At 42.4% G+C, this 19,898-nt stretch overlaps 1 protein-coding gene across 2 annotated transcripts in view; it reads left to right on the top strand.

The window, feature by feature from the left end:
• The window catches only part of ZNF407 (zinc finger protein 407), a 452,978-nt gene that overhangs the window by 26,494 nt on the left and 406,586 nt on the right, over positions 1–19,898 (top strand). For both annotated transcript variants that reach the window (XM_049620103.1, XM_049620104.1), the window contains exons 2-3: positions 1,283–5,985; positions 11,870–11,984. In XM_049620103.1, coding sequence (XP_049476060.1) covers positions 1,326–5,985; positions 11,870–11,984 — 4,775 coding nt within the window. In that variant the 5' untranslated portion in view covers positions 1,283–1,325. The remainder of the gene's footprint in view (positions 1–1,282; positions 5,986–11,869; positions 11,985–19,898) is intronic.

Here is a 19,898-nt window from a genome sequence, read left to right as displayed (position 1 = left end):
TCATTAGAGTTTTTTTTCTGTTATTGAGTTGTTTTAAGAGTTTTCTCTGTATTCTGGATTAAGTCCTGTGTCAGACCGTTGATTTGGAGTATGTTTTATCTATTTTATGGGTTGTCTTTTCCCTTTCTTGAGGGTGGCTTTTAAAGCATATGGTCATTTGAAGTTTTTAATTTTGATAAAGCCCAATTTAGCTACTTTTTCTTCTGTTGTTCATGCTTTTGATATGTGTGTGTGTGTGTGTGTGTGTGTGTGTGTGTATTTATTTATTCATTCCCCACTTTTAGCAGAGTCAAAGCAACAGCCTTCATTTGGTTTGTCATTGTTAGGAAAAAAGTAGTTAAAATAGTTAAAAATAGTTATCATTAGCTTTGAGGCCATAATATGTGATGGTTTTTTAGTCACATCAAATCAAATAGCATTTGGCTGAAAATTCCAATCCTGGTGTAAAGTAAATGGAAAATGATATGTTTTAATTGAATTAAATAGCATAATGAAAAATAAAATCAATATTATTGATTTTAAAGCATTTTATTCAGTGAAATTCTTTTCTCCCCCCAAAGTTTGCTTCATTAATCCTGCTCCCCTGCGGACATTCCGTTTGCCATTAACCTTCAGACCGTACAGCAGGCCTGTTAGGTGAGGAAACTGGTGACGGACAGTGGGGACAGGAGTGGCTTTTCATTGGCAGCGGGTTTGAGCAGGAACAGTGACGGCGAGAAGTATGTGCACGTTGTTAATTAGCATATGTTTAGAGTCAAGGTTAGGCTCTTTGCTGTAGGGGGGAAGGAGGAAGCAGTTGTTCTTAAATTCTGTTCCTTTTACCCTGGGGCTTGGGCTTCTGTTGGGAGGCTACCGAGGGGAAGGCCCGACTTCCTGGCTTGCCTCTCAGCAGTTTGGTCTAATGTGTTTCACGGATGGGGGTGGGGGGGGCAGGTTCACAGGAGAGAAATTTGACAAGAGGGCTTCTCTGTTTACAAACAAGTAAACCGAAACATACCGGTCAAGAGAATTGAAGCACGGGAGTGTGTTTGCAGGCTGGGTGAGAACACTTTCAGTCGGAGATGCCGCGGCATCGCTTCCTGCGTCAACCGTGTCCCTGAGTCTGACTTCACACTCTTCGTAAGGATCACACGTGGGATCAAGTTCGTCTCAACGGAAAGGAAATCTTGATGCTGTGGTACCTTTTCCGTTCAGTGTGTCCCTTCATGTTGCTGGTGGCCTGACTAACGAGTGCGTGTTCTTTCCGCTCCGAGGTGTAATGCCGCGTTTGCTCTCTTCGCAGGTTACGAGTGCCCAGGGAGCCGCCCTGACGCAGGACCTTCTTAATGATGGATACCGAGAAGAAGCCAGAGAACGATGAGGATGAAAGTGCAAACAAAGAAGCAGGAGACTCGAGAGATGTCTCATCTCATGATGTAGATTGTGGGCCCGTATTTGATGCGGTAGCAAATTCCTCTGAAAACTGCACAAGCAAGAGAGGTTTTTCAGAATCCTCAAACCTCGGCAGCGTCACCGTGGGGCAAGATGGAAATAAACATGCTTCCAAACGAATGAAGTTATCGGCCGAGGCAGAGCACCTAAAGCGTGAAGAGCGGGGCGCCCGCGGGCTGGAAGCTTCTGAGAGCACGGTCCCCGAAGGGCACGTCCCGTTGGGTGAGGCACTGAAGGAGACCCTCCTGAATGAACGCCCCGGTGGAGGCACGAGTCTCCCCAGTGCCTTCTCCCCGCCTCCCAGTTTCAGCACCACTGATGCTGTTTCTCCGAAAACAGACACCGAAGAAAAGTCTGCTCGGGAAATGGTTTCCCTTGACCCGGGAAGAGAATCTCCTTTGCCCCTGAAAGAGATGAGTGTCAGTTGTACTGTTGGAAACGTAGATACGGTCTTCAAGTGCGATGTATGTGGTCATCTGTTTTCCTCCTGCACTGACTTGGAAAAGCATGCCGAGTGTCACCTGCAGCCACCTGGGGAACACGCCTGCTGCCACTGCAGCCACAAAGCAGAGAGCAGCGCGGCGTTGCACGCGCACGTCCGGCAGACCCACAGGCCGCAGCGGGTCTTTTCTTGCGACCTCTGCGGCTTTCAGTGCGTGGAAGAAAACCTGTTGAATGCACATTATCTTGGCAAAACACACCTCCGGCGTCAGAATCTTGCTGCTCGTGGAGGATTTGTACAGATCTTAACAAAGCAGCCCTTTCCCAAGAAACCTTGTTCCATGGGAACAAAAAGTGTTCGCCTGAAAGCGAGAGCTTCTAAGCCAGTAGCAAAGGCTAGTGATTCACAAGGATTACGAGACGTTGGAAGCAAATTTAAAGATTTCAGAGGGGGCCTTTCTCAGCAAAGCGGAAGTAGCAGTGAGCTGCTTGTCGAAATGACGCCGTCCAGGGATCCTTCGTCAGAAACAGTAGAGATTGTTGAAGAAAATGTAACTTCTCTTGGCATAGCTCGAAATCCTGAAAACCAAAGTAAAACTAAAAAGTTAGCTCTGGTCAGCTCAGAGGGTCTCTTAGATAAGGTGGAATCTTCCAGAAGCAGCCTACAGGCAGCGCACGGTATCAGCGCAGGCTCGAGACCAAGACCTGAGCGAAACGTCCTCACGTTGGGCGGTAGCTTCCGTCGACGAAGCGGCACTTTTACTTTAAAGGGCCAGGCCAAGAAAAGGTTTAATCTTCTAGGAATCAGTAAACGAGCAACTACTGATGCGCAGAGGGTGTTTATGAAACACTTGAGAACCCAGGTGAGAACAGGTGACGCAGAGTCTGCGTCCAGACACGCAGAAGCGAGTGGCGGTGTCCACGGTCTGTGTGTGACTTCCCCAGAAACACGGGACCCGAAGCAGGACAGAAGCAGCTCCCATCTCGCGTGCTCCCTGGACTCTCCCGCCCAGCAGACGTGTCCTTGTACGGACTGTGCTCAAGTAGCTACAGAAAGGACGGAGCTGGAGACCCGTGGGGAGGGGTGCCCCACCGGAGACGTGAAGCTTCGCCGCCAGGAGCGTGACTTTTCCAGCCCGTCGAGGAGGGACTCGGACAAGCATTTGTACGACAACCAGCACCAGCACACCGCCAGTGTCCTCAGTTGTCGGCACTGTTCGTTTAGTTCCGAGAACGAACCAGGTCTTACAGACCACATGAAGGAAAAGCACAATATGTGTTTTGTGTGTACTCCTTGTAGTCTGTTCTTCTTGTCTGAGAAGGACCTGGAGGAGCACAGAACAACTGAGAAGCACGTTCGTTTATTGGTTCAGCCAGAGGCTTCTCAACCGCGTAACAGTGATTTGGTGTTACAGTCTTTACCCTTAAGTACTTTAGAATCAGAAAATACAAGAGATGCTCTGAGTGAGTCCGGTAAAGCAGCTCAGGAAGAGCCCGTTAAGTCCAGGGTGAGCCATGGACATGAAGTCAGGCATTCCAGTAAGCCTCAGTTTCAGTGTAAGAAGTGTTTTTACAAAACAAGGTCTTCCACTGTCCTCACGAGACACATAAAGCTCCGGCATGGTCAGGACTACCACTTTCTGTGTAAAGCATGTAATCTTTATTCGTTGAGCAAAGAAGGCATGGAGAAGCACATTAAGAGAAGCAAGCATCTTGAAAACGCCAAGAAAAATAACATCGGCTTGAGTTTTGAAGAATGTATTGAAAGGGTATGTATAGGTGCAAACGATAAAAAGGAAGAGTTTCATGTTTCTGGAAATGGCAGGATAGAAGGCCACGTGGAAGGTGCACAGTTACAGGAGCATGTCTGCCTCGAAAAGAGCGTGCTGACTACCAAGGAACTGTCACAGTCCGGCGGAATGACCAAAGAAGGGGAGGTCACTTTGACCGCCACCCCAAAGAGAGGGAGACCGAAAGGTAACATCTCACGGACATGTTCTCATTGTGGTCTCTTGGCCTCTAGTATCACAAACTTGACTGTTCACATTCGACGAAAGCACAGTCACCAGTACAGTTACTTGTGCAAAGTGTGTAAGTATTACACCGTAACCAAGGGAGACATGGAGCGTCACTGTGCCACTAAGAAGCATAAAGGACGAGTAGAAGTAGAAGCCAGCGGCAAACAAAGTTCAGACATCATTGTCGGCCCTGAGGGGGGTAACCTTGAAGCCTGTAGAAAGAGTGCCACGTCAGCGGTTTCAGGGGAGCACGCTAACAAGTCCGCTGAGTCAGATGCCTCTGTTTCAGAAAAGCCAGGAGCAGAGCGTGGAAATCCAACTGAAGTCGAAGTGGCAGGTGTGTGTCATTCTGCAGATGGGGAAGCTGACAGCCGTCTTCCTGATAAAAAGGAACAGATGTGTCTGGAACCGGAGGGCCCTGTCCAGCAGGGGGACGCTACGGGTGTAAGCGATAATAAGTGTGTACACTGTGAGTTTAGTGCCCACTCTTCTGCTTCTCTAGAGCTGCACGTAAAACGGAAGCATACAAAGGAATTTGCTTTTTATTGCATGGCGTGCGATTACTACGCCGTGACCCGTCGAGAGATGACGAGGCACGCAGCCACAGAGAAACACAAGGTGAAAAGGCAGTCTTACCTGAACTCTTCGGACATGGAAGCAGGTTCTGCAGACGTGCCCAGGAGTATCATCATATCCAACGAGCAGCATCAGCAAAATTCTGAGGAATATCAAGTGATTTCAGACCAACCGTCTGAAGAAATTCTGAAATCTAGAAGTACCGCTGATTGTTCTGTTTTGGATGAGAATACTCATCTAGGTGTGGCTAAAGTACTCCGTGCTCCCGACTCAGTAGAAATTGAGACTGGAGACGAATCTAATCTCAGTGAAGAGCATTCCTTCTGTGAAACTTTCCAACAGCCCCTTGCCAAGGAAAAAGCTCTGAAACCCGAGGACGTGTCCCTTACTGTTTCCTCTGATTGTGCCTCCCCGAGCAGATTTCAGAGTGAAGATGCAGGAAGCTCAGCTTTGGATTATGAGCCAGTAGAGAGAAGCCACAGCGTGCTGAATGACATTGGTGGTCCAGGCATGCGTGGCGAGAGTGATGTGGGACGTGTGGGCGAGAATGCAGGTGAAACCCTGAGCAAACGTGGATGTCCTGGAGGTTTAGGGGGAGGGCATCTGGCCGAAAGCACCGTCCCTGTTGTGATGACAAGGACGGGACAGGAGTCAGACCTGGAGAGCCGTGGTCAGAATGACGTTGGAAGTGTGCAGAGTTCAGAGGACTTGAAAGATGGTACCCAAGAAGACCCCGTTCTAGAGAACAAGGAGATTCTGATGAATTCGCAGCATGAAACTAAAATTATCTTGGAAGAGGATGGTCTGGCTTCTGATAGCACAGTTGAAAGTAACGATGTGTATGAAACTATAATCAGCATTGATGACAAAGGACAGGCCGTGTACAGTTTTGGCCGGTTTGATTCTTCCATAATAAGAATAAAGAGCCCTGAAGATGGTGAGTTGTTGGACCAGTCTGAAGAGGGTCTCATAACCACAGGCGTGAGGATCGGTGAGTTGCCCTTAAAGGACTGTGCCCAAGGTGTGAAAAAGAAGAAATGCGAAGGTAGTTCCTTTGGTGAACCCACACGAATTCGTTGCGATGATTGTGGCTTCTTAGCAGATGGTTTGAGCGGACTGAATGTGCACATAGCCATGAAGCACCCTACGAAAGAGAAGCACTTTCATTGTTTACTGTGTGGAAAGTCCTTCTATACCGAGAGCAACCTCCACCAGCACTTGGCTAGTGCTGGTCATCTGAGGAACGAGCAGGCCAGTGTGGAGGAGCTTCCGGAGGGAGGGGCCACCTTCAAATGTGTCAAGTGCACGGAGCCCTTTGACTCAGAGCAGAATTTATTTCTCCATATTAAAGGGCAGCACGAAGAGCTGCTTCGGGAGGTGAATAAGTACATAGTGGAAGACACTGAGCAGATCAACCGCGAGAGAGAAGAAAACCAGGGGAACGTCTGCAAGTATTGCGGGAAGATGTGTCGAAGTAGCAATTCGATGGCATTCCTGGCGCACATTCGCACTCACACAGGTACGTACGTGCGAGCAAACCTGTGTTTACCTAGAGAGTGCGAACGCATGATCCAGTTGGCACATCTGGTCCCATCCGAACGTGGAGTCCTTGGGGCGTTTGCCTGTCGACCTTCCACCTGGCTCCCGTCACCCCGCTGCGCGGCTCTCTGGGCACCTGCCATACGTCATCGTTGACGCCTACCATTTCCAAAGTTAATTAAGCCTTAGTGATTCCAAGGCAGGTGATTTGACAGCTTTCTTTTCATTCCATCAAGAAGCCTTGCCCCTCTGATGCCTTTGTTAAATTCCCTTCTCTGAACAGCTTTTCAGTTGTTTCTGAGTCCTCGTTTGGTTTTTCCAAGGTACTTACCAAGTGGCACTGTGTGTTTCAGAGGACACATTAAATGGCTTTTGAGGAATGAAATAATACAAATTTTCTTGGAATTTTAGGGATTTAAAGTTACTCATTGCCAGATGGTTTATTTCAAAAAGTGTAACTCCCAGGCAACAAGATTCTCCTTCCAAGGGTCACAGTTAGTGAACACTTTCCAAAGTTGCTATGTCGTGGGGATTTGGTTTTCACGCAGGCAGCACCTGATTCAGTCCCTGCTCTGTCAAATGTAGTGTTCCATTTTGATGTTTAATTTTGGGTGGAAATTTTTTTTTAAACTTTGTGTGTGTGTGTGTGTGTGTGTGTGTGTGTGTGTGTGTGTAAAAATGCATAAGCCACTGTTCTAAATTTATGTAAAAATTCACTGCACTGTTTCTATAAACCTGCCATACATTCTTTATTTTAAATAGACAGCTTTTCTAAATCATTGTGCTCTGCTTAGACAAGTTCTGTCTTCATGGTTGAATTTATGAGTGGATTTGAATAATAAATTCACATTTCAATGAACATATTTTCATTAAAACTGTAAGGTTTATTTTACTGTACTTTTAAATAATGGCTTATTATTAAAGCTATACTTTAAATTCTTGCAGTTTTTGAAACTTAGTGCATGGTTACAAGGAGGAAGACAAAAGAGTGTGAAACGTTGCTAGTTTAGGGAGATTAAAGACAGATAAAAGTTTTTCATTGAAGAAAGTACCGGGGCAACCTGCGTCAGATTAATCTAGGTAAATACAAACATTGTGTGCCTGGTGCTGACTCTTCCTAGAGGGGAGCTGTTGTCGGGGAGTAAATTCAAATACTATTTGTTGGCATTATTAATACCTCTGTCAGCACTGTGCTTGCAGCTGGCTTTGTGAAATGATAGGGCTTTTAGAAACCAGGCTTGTTCACGTGTGTAGAAGGTGTGTACTTCCTCAACATGTCCTCTTAAGGCAGATAAAACGGAATAAAACTCAGAAAAAGATGCTAATGGACCTCTTTTTAGAATTCTTTATGCAACTGTCTGGTCGAGACATGTTGCTTATAATTGATGTGTCCATTACTTGAATTCTCTTGTAATTATAGTCAATAAGTCTTGTAAATGTGTTAAAGCTCACTAAAAGCATACAAATTCAAGAACAGAGTAAGGCTAATAATTTAAAATAATCAATGTAGGCATTTCAGCACTTAATTTCCCTTGTGTGTTGATAGCTGATCATTCTTAATCCATTAAGATTTATTTAGTCGTTTACAATGCAAAATAGGTTTGCACTGGTCACTTGTGCCATTTGAAAACGTCCACTAGGTTAAGTGCGGAATGTAGTCCATTAGTCTTCCTTGACTATATGTATTAATTGCATTTAAAATCAAGTTAATGTGGATGTGAAAGTGAGGTAACCATCAATATGTGACAAAGTAACCCTACTTATATAAGTTACATCATTGATTCTAACATTTAGTAAAAGTTAGCGTACTTTTTAACATCTTGTGTTGGGCTCATCAGCAAGTACATTTTTATCGTGTTCCCAGGCACCACGGAGGAGCCCTCTTCCTGCGGACACAATGCCAGTCCCACGCTTACAGCTCTGCAAGCCACTTTTCGGGGGATGTTGCTCTCCCAGCTTTAATCCAAGGTCTTTTTCTTGGGGCATCTGAAAATGAATTGCTTTTCTGATACTTTGCTTATGTCCGCGAAGTAGTAATGCAGGGGCTGTTATTAATGGTTAACTGGAAAAAGACTTACTCTTCCAATCCCTGTTTTCATATTTTGTGATTTACTCTCTACTTCATGTAGCCTTTCCTTCCCATCCTTAGCACGATGAAAGCAGCACTCTAAGAAATAAATGAGTTTTGGTTATCCAGAATTGTAGGAAGAAAGCACCCCAGAGTTTTCCTGTGCCTTTGCTCGTGTGAAGTCATCGGCGTGACCAGGAAGGGCAGTGTTGCCTTTCCCAGTACATCAGGAGCCCAGAAACAGTGGTGCATTTTCTCTGCTGCATTATTCCGTTGGCTAGAGCTTTACTTTCTCATAACGTGGCAGGTGTCATTCAGTTAGAAGACTGTCCGAAGCCCTTCATTTGGTGCTCTGAGTGCACTGGTCACTTGTGCTGTTGGGAAATGTTCACGTGCAGGGAGACAAGGGTTGTGTGGGCTCGCTGAAAAATTCTCAGGCTAGGGCTGGTCACTGGTGTTGCACTTAGTACCTGTCTGGCGGTTTAGAAGCTGAATCAGCTCGAGAAGAGGTGGTGAGGTGAGGTGGTCTGTTGACTCTGAGCATAGCCCGAGCAGGGGCTCTGCACTGGTCAGTGCCGGTCTCTGTGCTGGTCAGTGCGGGCCCCTTCCGGACCTGGCCCCCCGTGTTATTGACCGAATGAGGGAATGAAGGACGGAAGGGAGTGTTCAGTGTGTAGGGAGGGTTGTAGAATGGAGGCCGTCGTGGCGAAGCATTGGATGATGGGTTCTATACATCGTACTTCATTCTTTAGTTTTAGTATCAAGTTTTAGTATCGCTTTTTACATGCTGTCGTCACATCCGCGTATGCCCGGCAGTTAGCAGTGACTGATGCCGAGGAGTGCCCGTGTAGGTCTGGGTGGAGAGTTTTAGTTTTAAAAGCCTTTGGGATTCTTTTGGTAAAATTGTAAGGGGCCAGAAAGCTAGAGTCCCTTTTGTTTTTCCCATTCAAAACCTCAGAGGGGCGCCTGGGTGGCTCAGGCGGTTGAGCATCCGACTTCCGCTCAGGTCGTGATCTCCCGGTTCGTGGGTTCGAGCCCCGCGTCGGGCTCTGTGCTGACGGCTCAGAGCCTGGAGCCTGTTTCAGATTCTGGGTCTCCCTCTCTCTCTGCCCCTCCCTGCTCACATTATGTCTGTCTGTCTGTCTCTCTCTCTCAAGAATAAATACACATCCACTCTTATGTGGATCCTGAGAAACTTACTAGAAGACCATGGGGGAGGGGAAGGAAAACAAAAAAGAAAGGTTAGAGAGGGAGGGAGCCAAAACATAAGAGAGTCTTAAAAACTGAGAACAAACTGAGGATTGATGGGGGGTGGGGGGGAGGGAGGGGGGGGGGTGCGTGATGGGTATGGAGGAGGCCACCTGTTGGGATGACCACTGGGTGTTGTATGGAAACCAATTTGACAATAAATTTCATATTTTAAAAAAAATACACATTAAAAAAAATTAAACAGGCAAACCCTCAGAGGCCAAATTAAAAGGAAAAAAACCCAGTGGGGATAATGCTGTTCCCAGGGATGGAACTATTTAAAGTAATATTGACAGTTTATAATAATCACAATACACTTGTGAAGAAGACAAAGGGAGAAATACATAATTTTACGAATTTTGCCTTATTAACAGTATGCCTGGCTTCATCTTGGGATGTGCATACCAAGCCTAAAACTGGAAACGTTATTGGAAAAAAGAGGACTTTTTTTTCCTTATGCAGAAAAGTATGATCTCCAGTTCCCTGGAATTTTTATGGCATAGAAAGGAGATGTTAACACAGCCTGCTGTGAATAGAAGATGTGAAAGATAGTCAGGACCTCAGTGATTTCTGCATGAAAGCAGTCAGCAGAGTAGCTCATTTATGTGCTGTCAGCACCCTAGCAGTGAGCGCCGAGACCTGGGGGAACTAGAGGTTTTCACTGAGGAGCCTCGTAAGGAAACTTGGAGGGTCTGTGCCCAGCCCCTGTGGCGGGCACGCTGACTCAGGAGGGACTCATCACAGGGTCAGTGCAGGGGGCACGCCAGGAAACTTGAATCCACAGGATACCGTAAATTAGCCTTTCACCCAAATTGTAATGCAGATATTGAGAGAGCTTTATTTTCTTCGGTTGGAGTCCTGATGTTATTGTTAATTAATAATTTCCCGAGTACCTTATTATCTTGAATGCATTTCAGTTTAAAGTACAGGTAAATTGGTTCTCACTCCCGTCTTTTATGTGTCCCTTTATAGAATTCTGCTTCAGATGAAATGTTTCCAGGTAGTGTTAGGCTTGGTTTTATCAGAATCATTTAAATAAACTGTAGTTTCTAATGTGATTGATAGGGTGTGATCACTGTGAGCTGTGGTCTCAACCTGCTGTTGACATTTAAACAGATAAAGCTGACTAGATATAACCATTCAGGTGCTAAATATATTTTACATCTACTTCTAACAGCACGAGTGGAAGTATTAAGAGATCTGGCTTCATTGTCATTGAGCTGTGAAGTATTCAACCTTGTCTGCCCGCGCTTAGTACTGTTGACTTTTTTATTTCTGTTGGAAGATTAAAATTAAATGCTTCACTTTTTTTGTCAGCTTTTGGGAGTTAAATTGAAATTTAAGACTCTAAAATTTTTTACTGAGCGCTTCAATTTCAACAAAGTATTCTTGGAGGATTATATTTTTCAAGGGCACTGCACAAAGGTTCATTGATCAGATGTGATTTATTGCAATTTTTTTATTTGAGCTCTTTTTGTATATTTATTGAAGTTCCCATACTTCATATTCTGTCTAACTATATTGGAAGAGATACTTCGCCAAATAGGTACTAAACATGCTACGAAAGATCTGGAAGCATATTGCTCTGATTCTAGGCTGTGATTTTTATGATTTTGATTTATTTGTTTGAGGACTTAGCGGTTAGAAAATTGAAAAAAATGGTATCTACCTGTTACACTGAAAGGAGTGTTGCTCTCACGTGGGTACCGATTATCTGTTAGTTAACTATGTTCCAGTTACAGTCTGTCTGATACCAACACCGGGTTTGTTGACTCTGAAATTAGTTTGCTTTCTCATTTTTGAGTATAGGTTAACCTTATTTCTTTATGCAATTAAAGAAAATTGTTGGTACTATGCTTTTTAATGATGAAATATTTGTTCTTGAGATCAATAATAAATAAAATGTCAGTACTTCCTGGTTTGCAGAATCATCACAGATTTTTGACTATAAAATGATCATAAAAGCAGATAACTTATCCATTGCGTATTCTTACATTGTGTGCTACCAAAATAGTAATATAGTGAATCACTTGGGATAAATGTCAGAAAAAAATCTGAAATGCCATTCTTAATGTGAATAAATTGAAAGCTGCAGAAGTAGGAGGGAGATGGCCACTGAGAAATGCATTTGATGATAAATATACTTAAAAAAAATATCAGCTACTGTGTATGCTTTTGTGTTTTATAATGATCCATTTTAAATGTTGAGCGACTCCAAAAGATATTTTTGCGAATTGGTAGAAAAATATTTGAAATTACTTAGCCCATCTGATACACTTAGCACTGCTCAGCGGCATCACGTTGGACTTTAAATCTTAAGAGTGTTATTATTGAAAGTTAGGAACACTCACTGAAACATTAAAGTCTTCTTGGTGGAGTAATTATGGAATGCGGGTCTATTCCAGTTAGAAAAGAGAGCAAGTACTCCATTTTGGGGCCAGAAATTTCTAATCGGATGAAAAGTGTGATTTAAGATCTAGGCCTCTCGTTAAACTATCAGTACTGTGTTATTCAAATTCAAATCATATTTTATGTTAAATTTACTTAGGATCAAAACCATTCAAGTGCAAGATATGCCACTTCGCAACGGCTCAGCTTGGCGATGCCAGAAACCATGTCAAAAGGCACCTTGGGATGAGGGAATACAAGTGTCATGTCTGTGGGTGAGTAACCTGAAACCATCTCTGCCCTGGTGAGCCAGGAAGCATGTGCGGGATAGCCATTGTTTCAGAATTCAGAACTGATATGAGTAAGAGTGGCTAAAATTATGCATGCGTACCCTCCTTTCCATTGTTATGGTAAATTCCTTAAATACAGTTATGACATTCTTCTCCCACTTCTAATCCTCTACTGCAGATGAGCAATTTTATGGGCTACAAGGTCAATTTGAACCTGTAATCTGTAAATTGACTAAATTATAGGATGTTCATTCACATTGCCAGAGAGAACTGTAAATTCCATTTAAAGACATAAAAAAAATACATAATACAGCTTTAGGAACGTATATGTATTTTTTTTTTTTCTCTTTTGCCATACTGCTTTAATTTTTAATCACCTTAATGGCTAGATATCCCGGACATATCCCATAAAGAGAAAGGCAGAAAAAGATTTAATTTCAGACAACTGGTCACTGATTGTTGCAGAGATGAAGCTTAAATAAACAGTGTATAATGTATGTTTTTGTGTAACTTTATTCCAAAACTTGTTTGCCCTTTTTAGTTAATGACTCTTCCTCTAAAGAACCGTTGCCGGTGTTAAGCTGTCCCTCAGATGTGTTGCGTTTAATAGGAAGCACTGAGATGCCTTAATGCACAACTGATTAATTTAGCAGAAATGTTTAAAAGGTTTTAAAATGCCATGACATCTATGGTATATCATAGGACATTCAGAGCTGGATTTTAATACCCTCTCTCTGATTAAAAATATATTTTAATGCTATTATGCTAGAGAAATTAACTAATATGTGTATCCTGTGAAAACACTTTCTGTGAAACCTGAGAAACCTGCCGTTCTTATGGCCGATTCCCTAAATACTACAGGCTCAATTAAATTATGCACTGTGCATATGTTATATTAGGTTTCCCTTTTTAGTGGAAGATTTAGTGGGCAAATATCTTTTAAGTCAAAAACAGCCTCTGTCTTTTGTTGGGCAGTCATGTCATGCCAGGATGCCGTTGCATTTTTTGACCCTTAAGATAGTTTTACAAATAACTTTGCAAGCAGTTTTATTAACCACGGTCTGTGATTTATTCATTGGCAGAATTGATGGCTCAGTAACTTGCAGCTAAAGTAAATGAAGATGAACCTTTGCCCTCAAGCCCCCTGAAGATCAGTGGGGAATGAGTTTTGTTGCCACTGGCTTTAGCTGCAAGGGTTGAGTGCCAAATGGTTCATTTTAATTGCTCTAGGTCTTGGAATTTTAAAAGATACCTCATTTATTGTTTTTACCGTATGAGTTGTAGGAAAGAGGAAGGCCCTGACTCCAATGAGAATTTGCTATTAGATGGCACTAAGCAGTTTCTTCCTCAGATCTTCAAAATAATTGGGCAGTTTTTGCGTGCTCTGTTATTAGAAATCTAATTCCTCCTTTTTTTTTTTTTTTTTTTTTTTTTTTTTTAAATTTTTATTAGGGCTACTAAGTCTTGGGAAAGAGAAGAAGAAACTTTTTCGGAGACTAGTTTCTGACCTAAGTAGCATCAAAAGCAGTACAGGATTGGTTGGCTTTGATTGCCCTTTTTAAACCCACTTGGCTCATTGCTTGTTACCGCACACCACTGACATGTGACACTCGTGGTCTATTTGCTCGATTCCCAGGATGAAGAGTTATAAATACATAGAGATATATTGAGTTGTGTGCTGATGCCACAGAGGTCTGAATGCATGCACGGGAGCGGCAATCTAGATTCCAAAACTGTGTCTTTGAGAACGATGGTAGTCATTGAATTTTATTTCGCTTTGAAATAATAGTTGTCTTAATTTTTTGTAAGTGAAATTTGATTTAAAAGTTATAGAACAATAACTTTTCTAGGGTACATATTGTCACGGTGACGCTGAAAGTTCTGAAGAATTGTAGTAAACCCAAGAAGTGTTTGTCTGTGGAGTTGAAACGAGCAGTTTCGATGAGTTAGGTCTAACGAGTTAGAACCCTCTCAGGGGAAAGAAAAAGTATTGTAGGGCGTTCTGTATTTCCTGTATTTCAAACGGATAGGGCAGTAGGTAGGTTAAAAACTACAGTGAGAATCATGATAAAAAGCGAGAATTGGCCGTCAGGTTAGTGGCAGTAGCATCGGTACATTAACACTGGTGACAATGTCAATTCATTATCATTGATGGCTAAATAATCCTGGAAATGCTCAGTGGACCTATTAGTTCCTGAACATAAGCAGCCCATGCTGCATTTCTTCATTAGCTTTAATTGCTATAAATTTTACCTTTTAAAAAAATCATGCTTTAAAAGGTGAAGTGATCTTTCAGGAACATTAACTCTATAATTTTGTCACAAACAGAAGGCCCTGCACTGTGTTTTCTTTTCTGCAGTACTTAGGATCTTCATCTCTGGCTTTTAGAATTTTATGAATAACCTTTTCGTTACCTGAATTGCAAGAAAATAAACTGCTTTTCGAATAGTTCTGACTGACTAATATATAAAAACAATGGAGCAGACATTTTAAAAATGAAATTAATACTCACCATGTTGTATTCTTTTGTCCTAGTAACTCTTGCTTTTCTTGAAAAAAAAAAAAAACCCTCACATTTTATAGCGAAATTGATGGAAATAGTAAACTGCGCGTTTTGTTGCATTGAGCACGTGAGATTCTTTGTAATTGGTTTTTCATGTCTGCCTTTCTAGAAGATTGTAGACGTTCATCAGATAGGTTTCTCGTGTACTTTTACTAAGGCTTGGCTGAAGAGTTGTGCGTTAGCTACCCCCTTAACAAAGACTGCCTTTTAAAACTTTTATTCCAGTTGTTTGCACCTACGGTGATTTTCTTTGACTCCTTAAGCTCGGTTTTAAGATAATTGTCTCCATTTCATCAGCAAATCTTAGCTAAGGTGTATTATGGATGTAAGTCAGTTTGACAGAAGTAGCTGAATGTGTTAGACGTCTAATTCCTATCAGGTAGCTAGGGTTCAGAGTTCAGGATTTAAGTTTTGTTTACCTATGGTTTATATATGTGCCTCCGACATGGTAAAAATTTGGAAAATGTATTGCTTTGCGCTTCTTGTTTTAAGAACCTGTTGTTGATCACTTTATTTAGAAGCCTTTTGTTTTACTTTCACTTTTAAGAGGAGGAGTTTTTGAACAATACAGTTTCTTAACGTTTTTCTGACATGTGAATGTGATCTCAAGTGGGGTTTTATAGAGTATAAGTTGTATTTTTATTCAGCACTTACTGGGTAGTTCACATGAGCATGTGCTGTGGAGCTGACAAGGGTTAGTGGGGAGAGAAGAAATAATAGAGCATCTCTCTGCAGAAGTTAATCATGTTTGTTGGGAACATGTGTTTAGAAATAAGTGAAACACATATTTCCCTAAATCAGTGATTCCTACCTTCGACTACTAAAAACACAACTTGAAATCTCGGTGGCTTATAGACCCCATGTTTCGTTAAATCTGTTTAAATTTACGTCTCTCTGTCTCTGTGTGTATCCACAGATGTAATAGGGTATGTGATCCTGTCCATAATAAATGGTATTTATGCGGTGGTGTTGTTTGTTAACATTCACTTCATTTGTTGATCTCATAGTGTCATGATATTGTTCATCTCATGTTTATTATCCCCATTGTACAGATGGTAAACTTGAGATTAAAAGTATTTTTAGCGATGGAGTCAAATTATGTACTGGTAAGAGTAGACCACGGTTTCCTTACTTTTAACTGTCCCTTTATTTTTTTAATTTTTATTTAAAAATTTTTTCTGCTTTGTGCATTATCTGTTGGTTTGTTATTGACTTTAATTTGTACTTATTTTTTTTCTCTCTAGGTTGTTTTCCCCAGAATGTAATAACTGTAATTTACCTACCTCCTTCCATCCCCTAACCAATTTTGTTTTCTGCTTTTGCTCAGGTTTATGTTCTTTTGAAAACTTGCTTGCATGGTAGTTTCCTTCAGCATTCTGGAATTCAGTCTGTTTTTGTGTCTCTTTCTCTGTTTCACTTTCTCACATTAAAGCATTGTTTTCAGTAACTTTATCATTCTTCCCCTTTATTGTGTATGTGTTGGTAGTCTATTGCACTTGAGTGGTTACAAATTGAACATCGTATAATAGAATTAAGTGCCAGGACAGGTGAGAATATTCTTACCTTTTCATTAGGATGAGAGGGGTGAAGATTGATCAGCTTTGGTTACTGTGTTTGTTTTTTATGATCAGTTACTTAGGAAAAAAAAAAAAAAAAGGAGTAGCAGACCAGTAAGCGGCCTGTGATTTCCACCAACCTCCTAAGTGCTCGCTGGCTGCTGCATGCCGTGATTCACAGAGACCCCAGTACGCATAGTCTGGGGATTAGGTTATTTTCTGAAGGACTTCCCTGTGTCTGGTCTTGAATCTTGTGTGTTGAGTTAAGTAGTAGAGTAGAGTTTACCTAATCAGGAGAGAATAAGGGCATTTTCTTAAGTCTGTTACATCCGGGTTCATAAAAGATTCTAGACATTTTCTATTGTGTATTGATGTGCTTATGAGCTGTTTATTCTTATTTGGTTTAAGAAACCTTAAATAGAAAGTTACTAATGCAGTAAAACTCTTTGTGTGTGTGTGTGTGTGTGTGTGTGTGTGTGTGGCATTACCTAGTTTTTGTGCATTAGAAGGGATCTCTATGTAGATGATTATAATGTCACTTTCTGACCTTTGCAGCTTGAATAATTGTAAATCATTGCTTCATAATGTGTCAGAGAATGTCTGTACTAGGCAATTAAATGGCAGAATATAATAGACCAAATTATTGCCTGTCATGTTTTCAACAACACAGTTAGTATTTGAGTTACACTTAATCATTACGTGCATTAGCAACTTCATTGGAATCCAGCTTCAGGCTGAGCATGAAATACATTACATTATTTAAACCTCTAATGGTACAAGTCATTTATTTGTGTTGAAGTCTACAACATGCAGAGTTTCATAAAGCAAGGAACACTTGAGAGCTTAATTTATCCAAATCAAAGTCTAAATGCAGATAAACACAAGTGGCAAAAATTAGTAATTTTTATAGGCTGGAAATATTTAAAAATACATGGTTGTGGGTAATTGTAGGCAGCAGGAATAAATTAAAATCACTATTTTTAGTCTGTTCTGAGAACTAAAGCTGTGTATACCTAAATCATTAAAAGCACCATGGAATTGCATTTTTAGCTGAACAATTAATTACACCCATCATATCTACAGATGTATCCAGCCAGATAACATAAGCATTTGGTTTGACTGGTTGTTTTGGTTAAAAAGATATAGATAGAAAGGGTTTGTTTTATGGTCTGGCATGAATTATGCTTGTAACAATGTAAAATGCAGGTTCTCTCAGTTTTGTAAAAAATTTAAATTAAGATTCAAATACTCTTATTTTAGAGGGTATATTACATACTTTATGTATATAATATATTGATGCTTTTTGTTTGAGGATATATTTTTGCCTTTCATTTGAAATTTAAAAATGCCACGTAGTGATTACTGTCTCTCTTCCTGTCAGCGAGGAATATAAAATTAACATTGTTAGTTTATTCCTCTGGTGCTGGAGTCCTTGAAGTCCCGTTTAGTGAATGATCATTGTCTTAGATTTTTTATGTCCAAATCACTTTGTAATTTGAATGTCTAAAAGACAACTTAGTTATAATATTAAAATAAAAAAACACTCTTTCTCAGATACGGATTCTAGGGTATTTTACAGGGAACTCTTGTAAATCCAGGACAGATTTGGGAGTGAGATTGGGACAGTGGAGGAGATGGTGAGAGGCTTTGTCACCCCCACGCCTTACTCTCCATTTTGTAGTGGTGTTTTCTTGAATTTTCGTCATGGAAGAGGGGGTCATAGGTTTATTTCGAGGCAGTGTGTATCGTCAACGTGTAATGAGATAGAAACACAATATACGTTGTCATTTCTTGGTGTTGTAGTTGACAGCATTGGCCCAAGATCTTTTTCAGTGACAAATTCCTATCTCAGTGACTTTTTTATTTTTTGCTTTGTTTTTATTTTAAGATGGTTCCGTGGTGATTTTAAGATCCAGTTGTGGAATCTCAGGATTCTTTAGTTCTCCTGATCCATATAGTGGAATAGGGGGGGATAGCCAGTCTTCTGGCTTTCTTTGCGGGGAGGGACGTTAACCTGTTTTCTCCTTCCTTCTTCCTGCTCATGTGGTTCTGAAAGGCGTTCACTTTCTGAAAGGTTTTGCTCTTTGATTTGTCTAAGTCTGAGTAAGAGGAGGTGTTGGAAGTGTACATAGGAGGGAAGCATAACCAGGTCTTGATTCAGGTCCTGTAGGGCACACTCTTGAGAGTGTCCTCTCTGTGCGGACCCAGTGACCAGCTGGTGCAGGGGCCTTGCCAGGGCTTTGCCATCATGTGCTCCAAGCAGGAGAGACAGACGTGAAGAGGGACGCACGAGGGGTAAGAAAGAGCAAGGGACAGAGGTCTGCAGGGAGTGCTTGGCTCTGCTTAGAAACACCAGGAAAGGCTTCCTTGAGAGGTTATGTTTGAGTTGGGTCTTAAAGGATGAGGACGTGTTCGCCAGGCTAATTTGGACAGTTTCAGTAGATGGAGCAAAAGAACAAAAGTAGTGAAGTGTAGAATAGCATGACATCTTAAGAACCTTGCAGGAATTTCCTGGAGTATAAGTGGCTGATGGGGCGAAGTGGAGGGTTTTAAAAATACTAAGTAAACAGTTATGGAACATCAATACATGCCACTGCTGTTGGTCTTTAGGGCTGAAATGGCCAAAATAATAGCCGCTTCAAATGGAAGGAGAAAGCTCAGGTAAAGACACGTCCAAGTCTCGCTGGACCAATTCGGAAGGTTGCGTTTCGTCGGGTAGCCAGCACTTGGGACGCAGGTGAGTGGGAGTTAGGTAACCAGGGCAGCCCATTCCAGGCAGGGTTTGGGGGTGTTCAGTACCTGTAAGGACGGTAGCCCCGCCACAGTTGAGGTGGTGAAGCAGGGAGGACCTCCCTGGGGGGCTGGGCGAGGCGGGCCGGGCCGGGTCACAGAACTGTGGCATGTTGCCTAGTGAGTGCTGGCCTTTCCGCCACTCCTTTTTGACTTGTCTGCTGTCCTCCAGTTTTCTGGACTGTGAGTAGTCAGGGAGGGGACGAGGTGGAGAGCCTGCTAGGAATCAAGGGGCAAAGTTATTTTTATGAGCATTTCACTGTTTGTAATTTCAAGTAGGGATGCTATTGATTGTGGATAATTGTGATGAAAACTGGTTGATCCCAGTTCCGTGTAACCCGAGGCAGCACAGTTCCAAATAATAACTGCAGGGACGGGGGCCCCTGGGGGGCTCAGTCGGTTGAGCATCTGGCTTCGGCTCAGGTCATGGTCTCACAGTTCACGGATTCGAGCCCGGCGTCGGGCTCGGTGCTGACAGCTCAGAGCCTGGAGCTGCTTCAGCTTCTGTGTCTCTGTCTCTCTCTGCCCCTCCCCTGCTCTCACTCTGTCTCTCAAAAATAAACATTAAAAAATTAAAAAGAAAATTGCAGGGACGTAGAGTTGTGTGGCCAACTGTAATTTTGAGAAGTAGGGTTGGGGAGTCCTTCGTGTTCAGTGGCCACTTGTCATCAGAGAGGTCATTTCATAGAAAGTGACGAAGGTGCTCAAGGAGGTGCGTCTTGATACGGTTGTTTCCACTGTGGGTGAGACGATGATGCAGTTGTGGCCACGCTGCAGATGTCTGTGTGCTGCTGGTGCCTTGGACGTTGGTGTTCCAGTTGTGTTTCCGTGTGCAGGTCATGTGCATGGGAAACCATCCGTGTGAAGATGCATGCTGGTTAGTCATGTGCTCTCTTCCTCTACTTCTTAGTCCTTGGGTGCTTTCCTCGTGGGTGCCCATGGGCTCTGCCTCCACGTCCTCTGTCTGCTCTCGCTCGGCCCTGGAGACCT

This window comes from Panthera uncia (assembly GCF_023721935.1).
Source record: "Panthera uncia isolate 11264 chromosome D3 unlocalized genomic scaffold, Puncia_PCG_1.0 HiC_scaffold_8, whole genome shotgun sequence".
NCBI lineage: Eukaryota > Metazoa > Chordata > Mammalia > Carnivora > Felidae > Panthera > Panthera uncia.
This window is presented reverse-complemented; position numbering and strand designations above follow the sequence as displayed.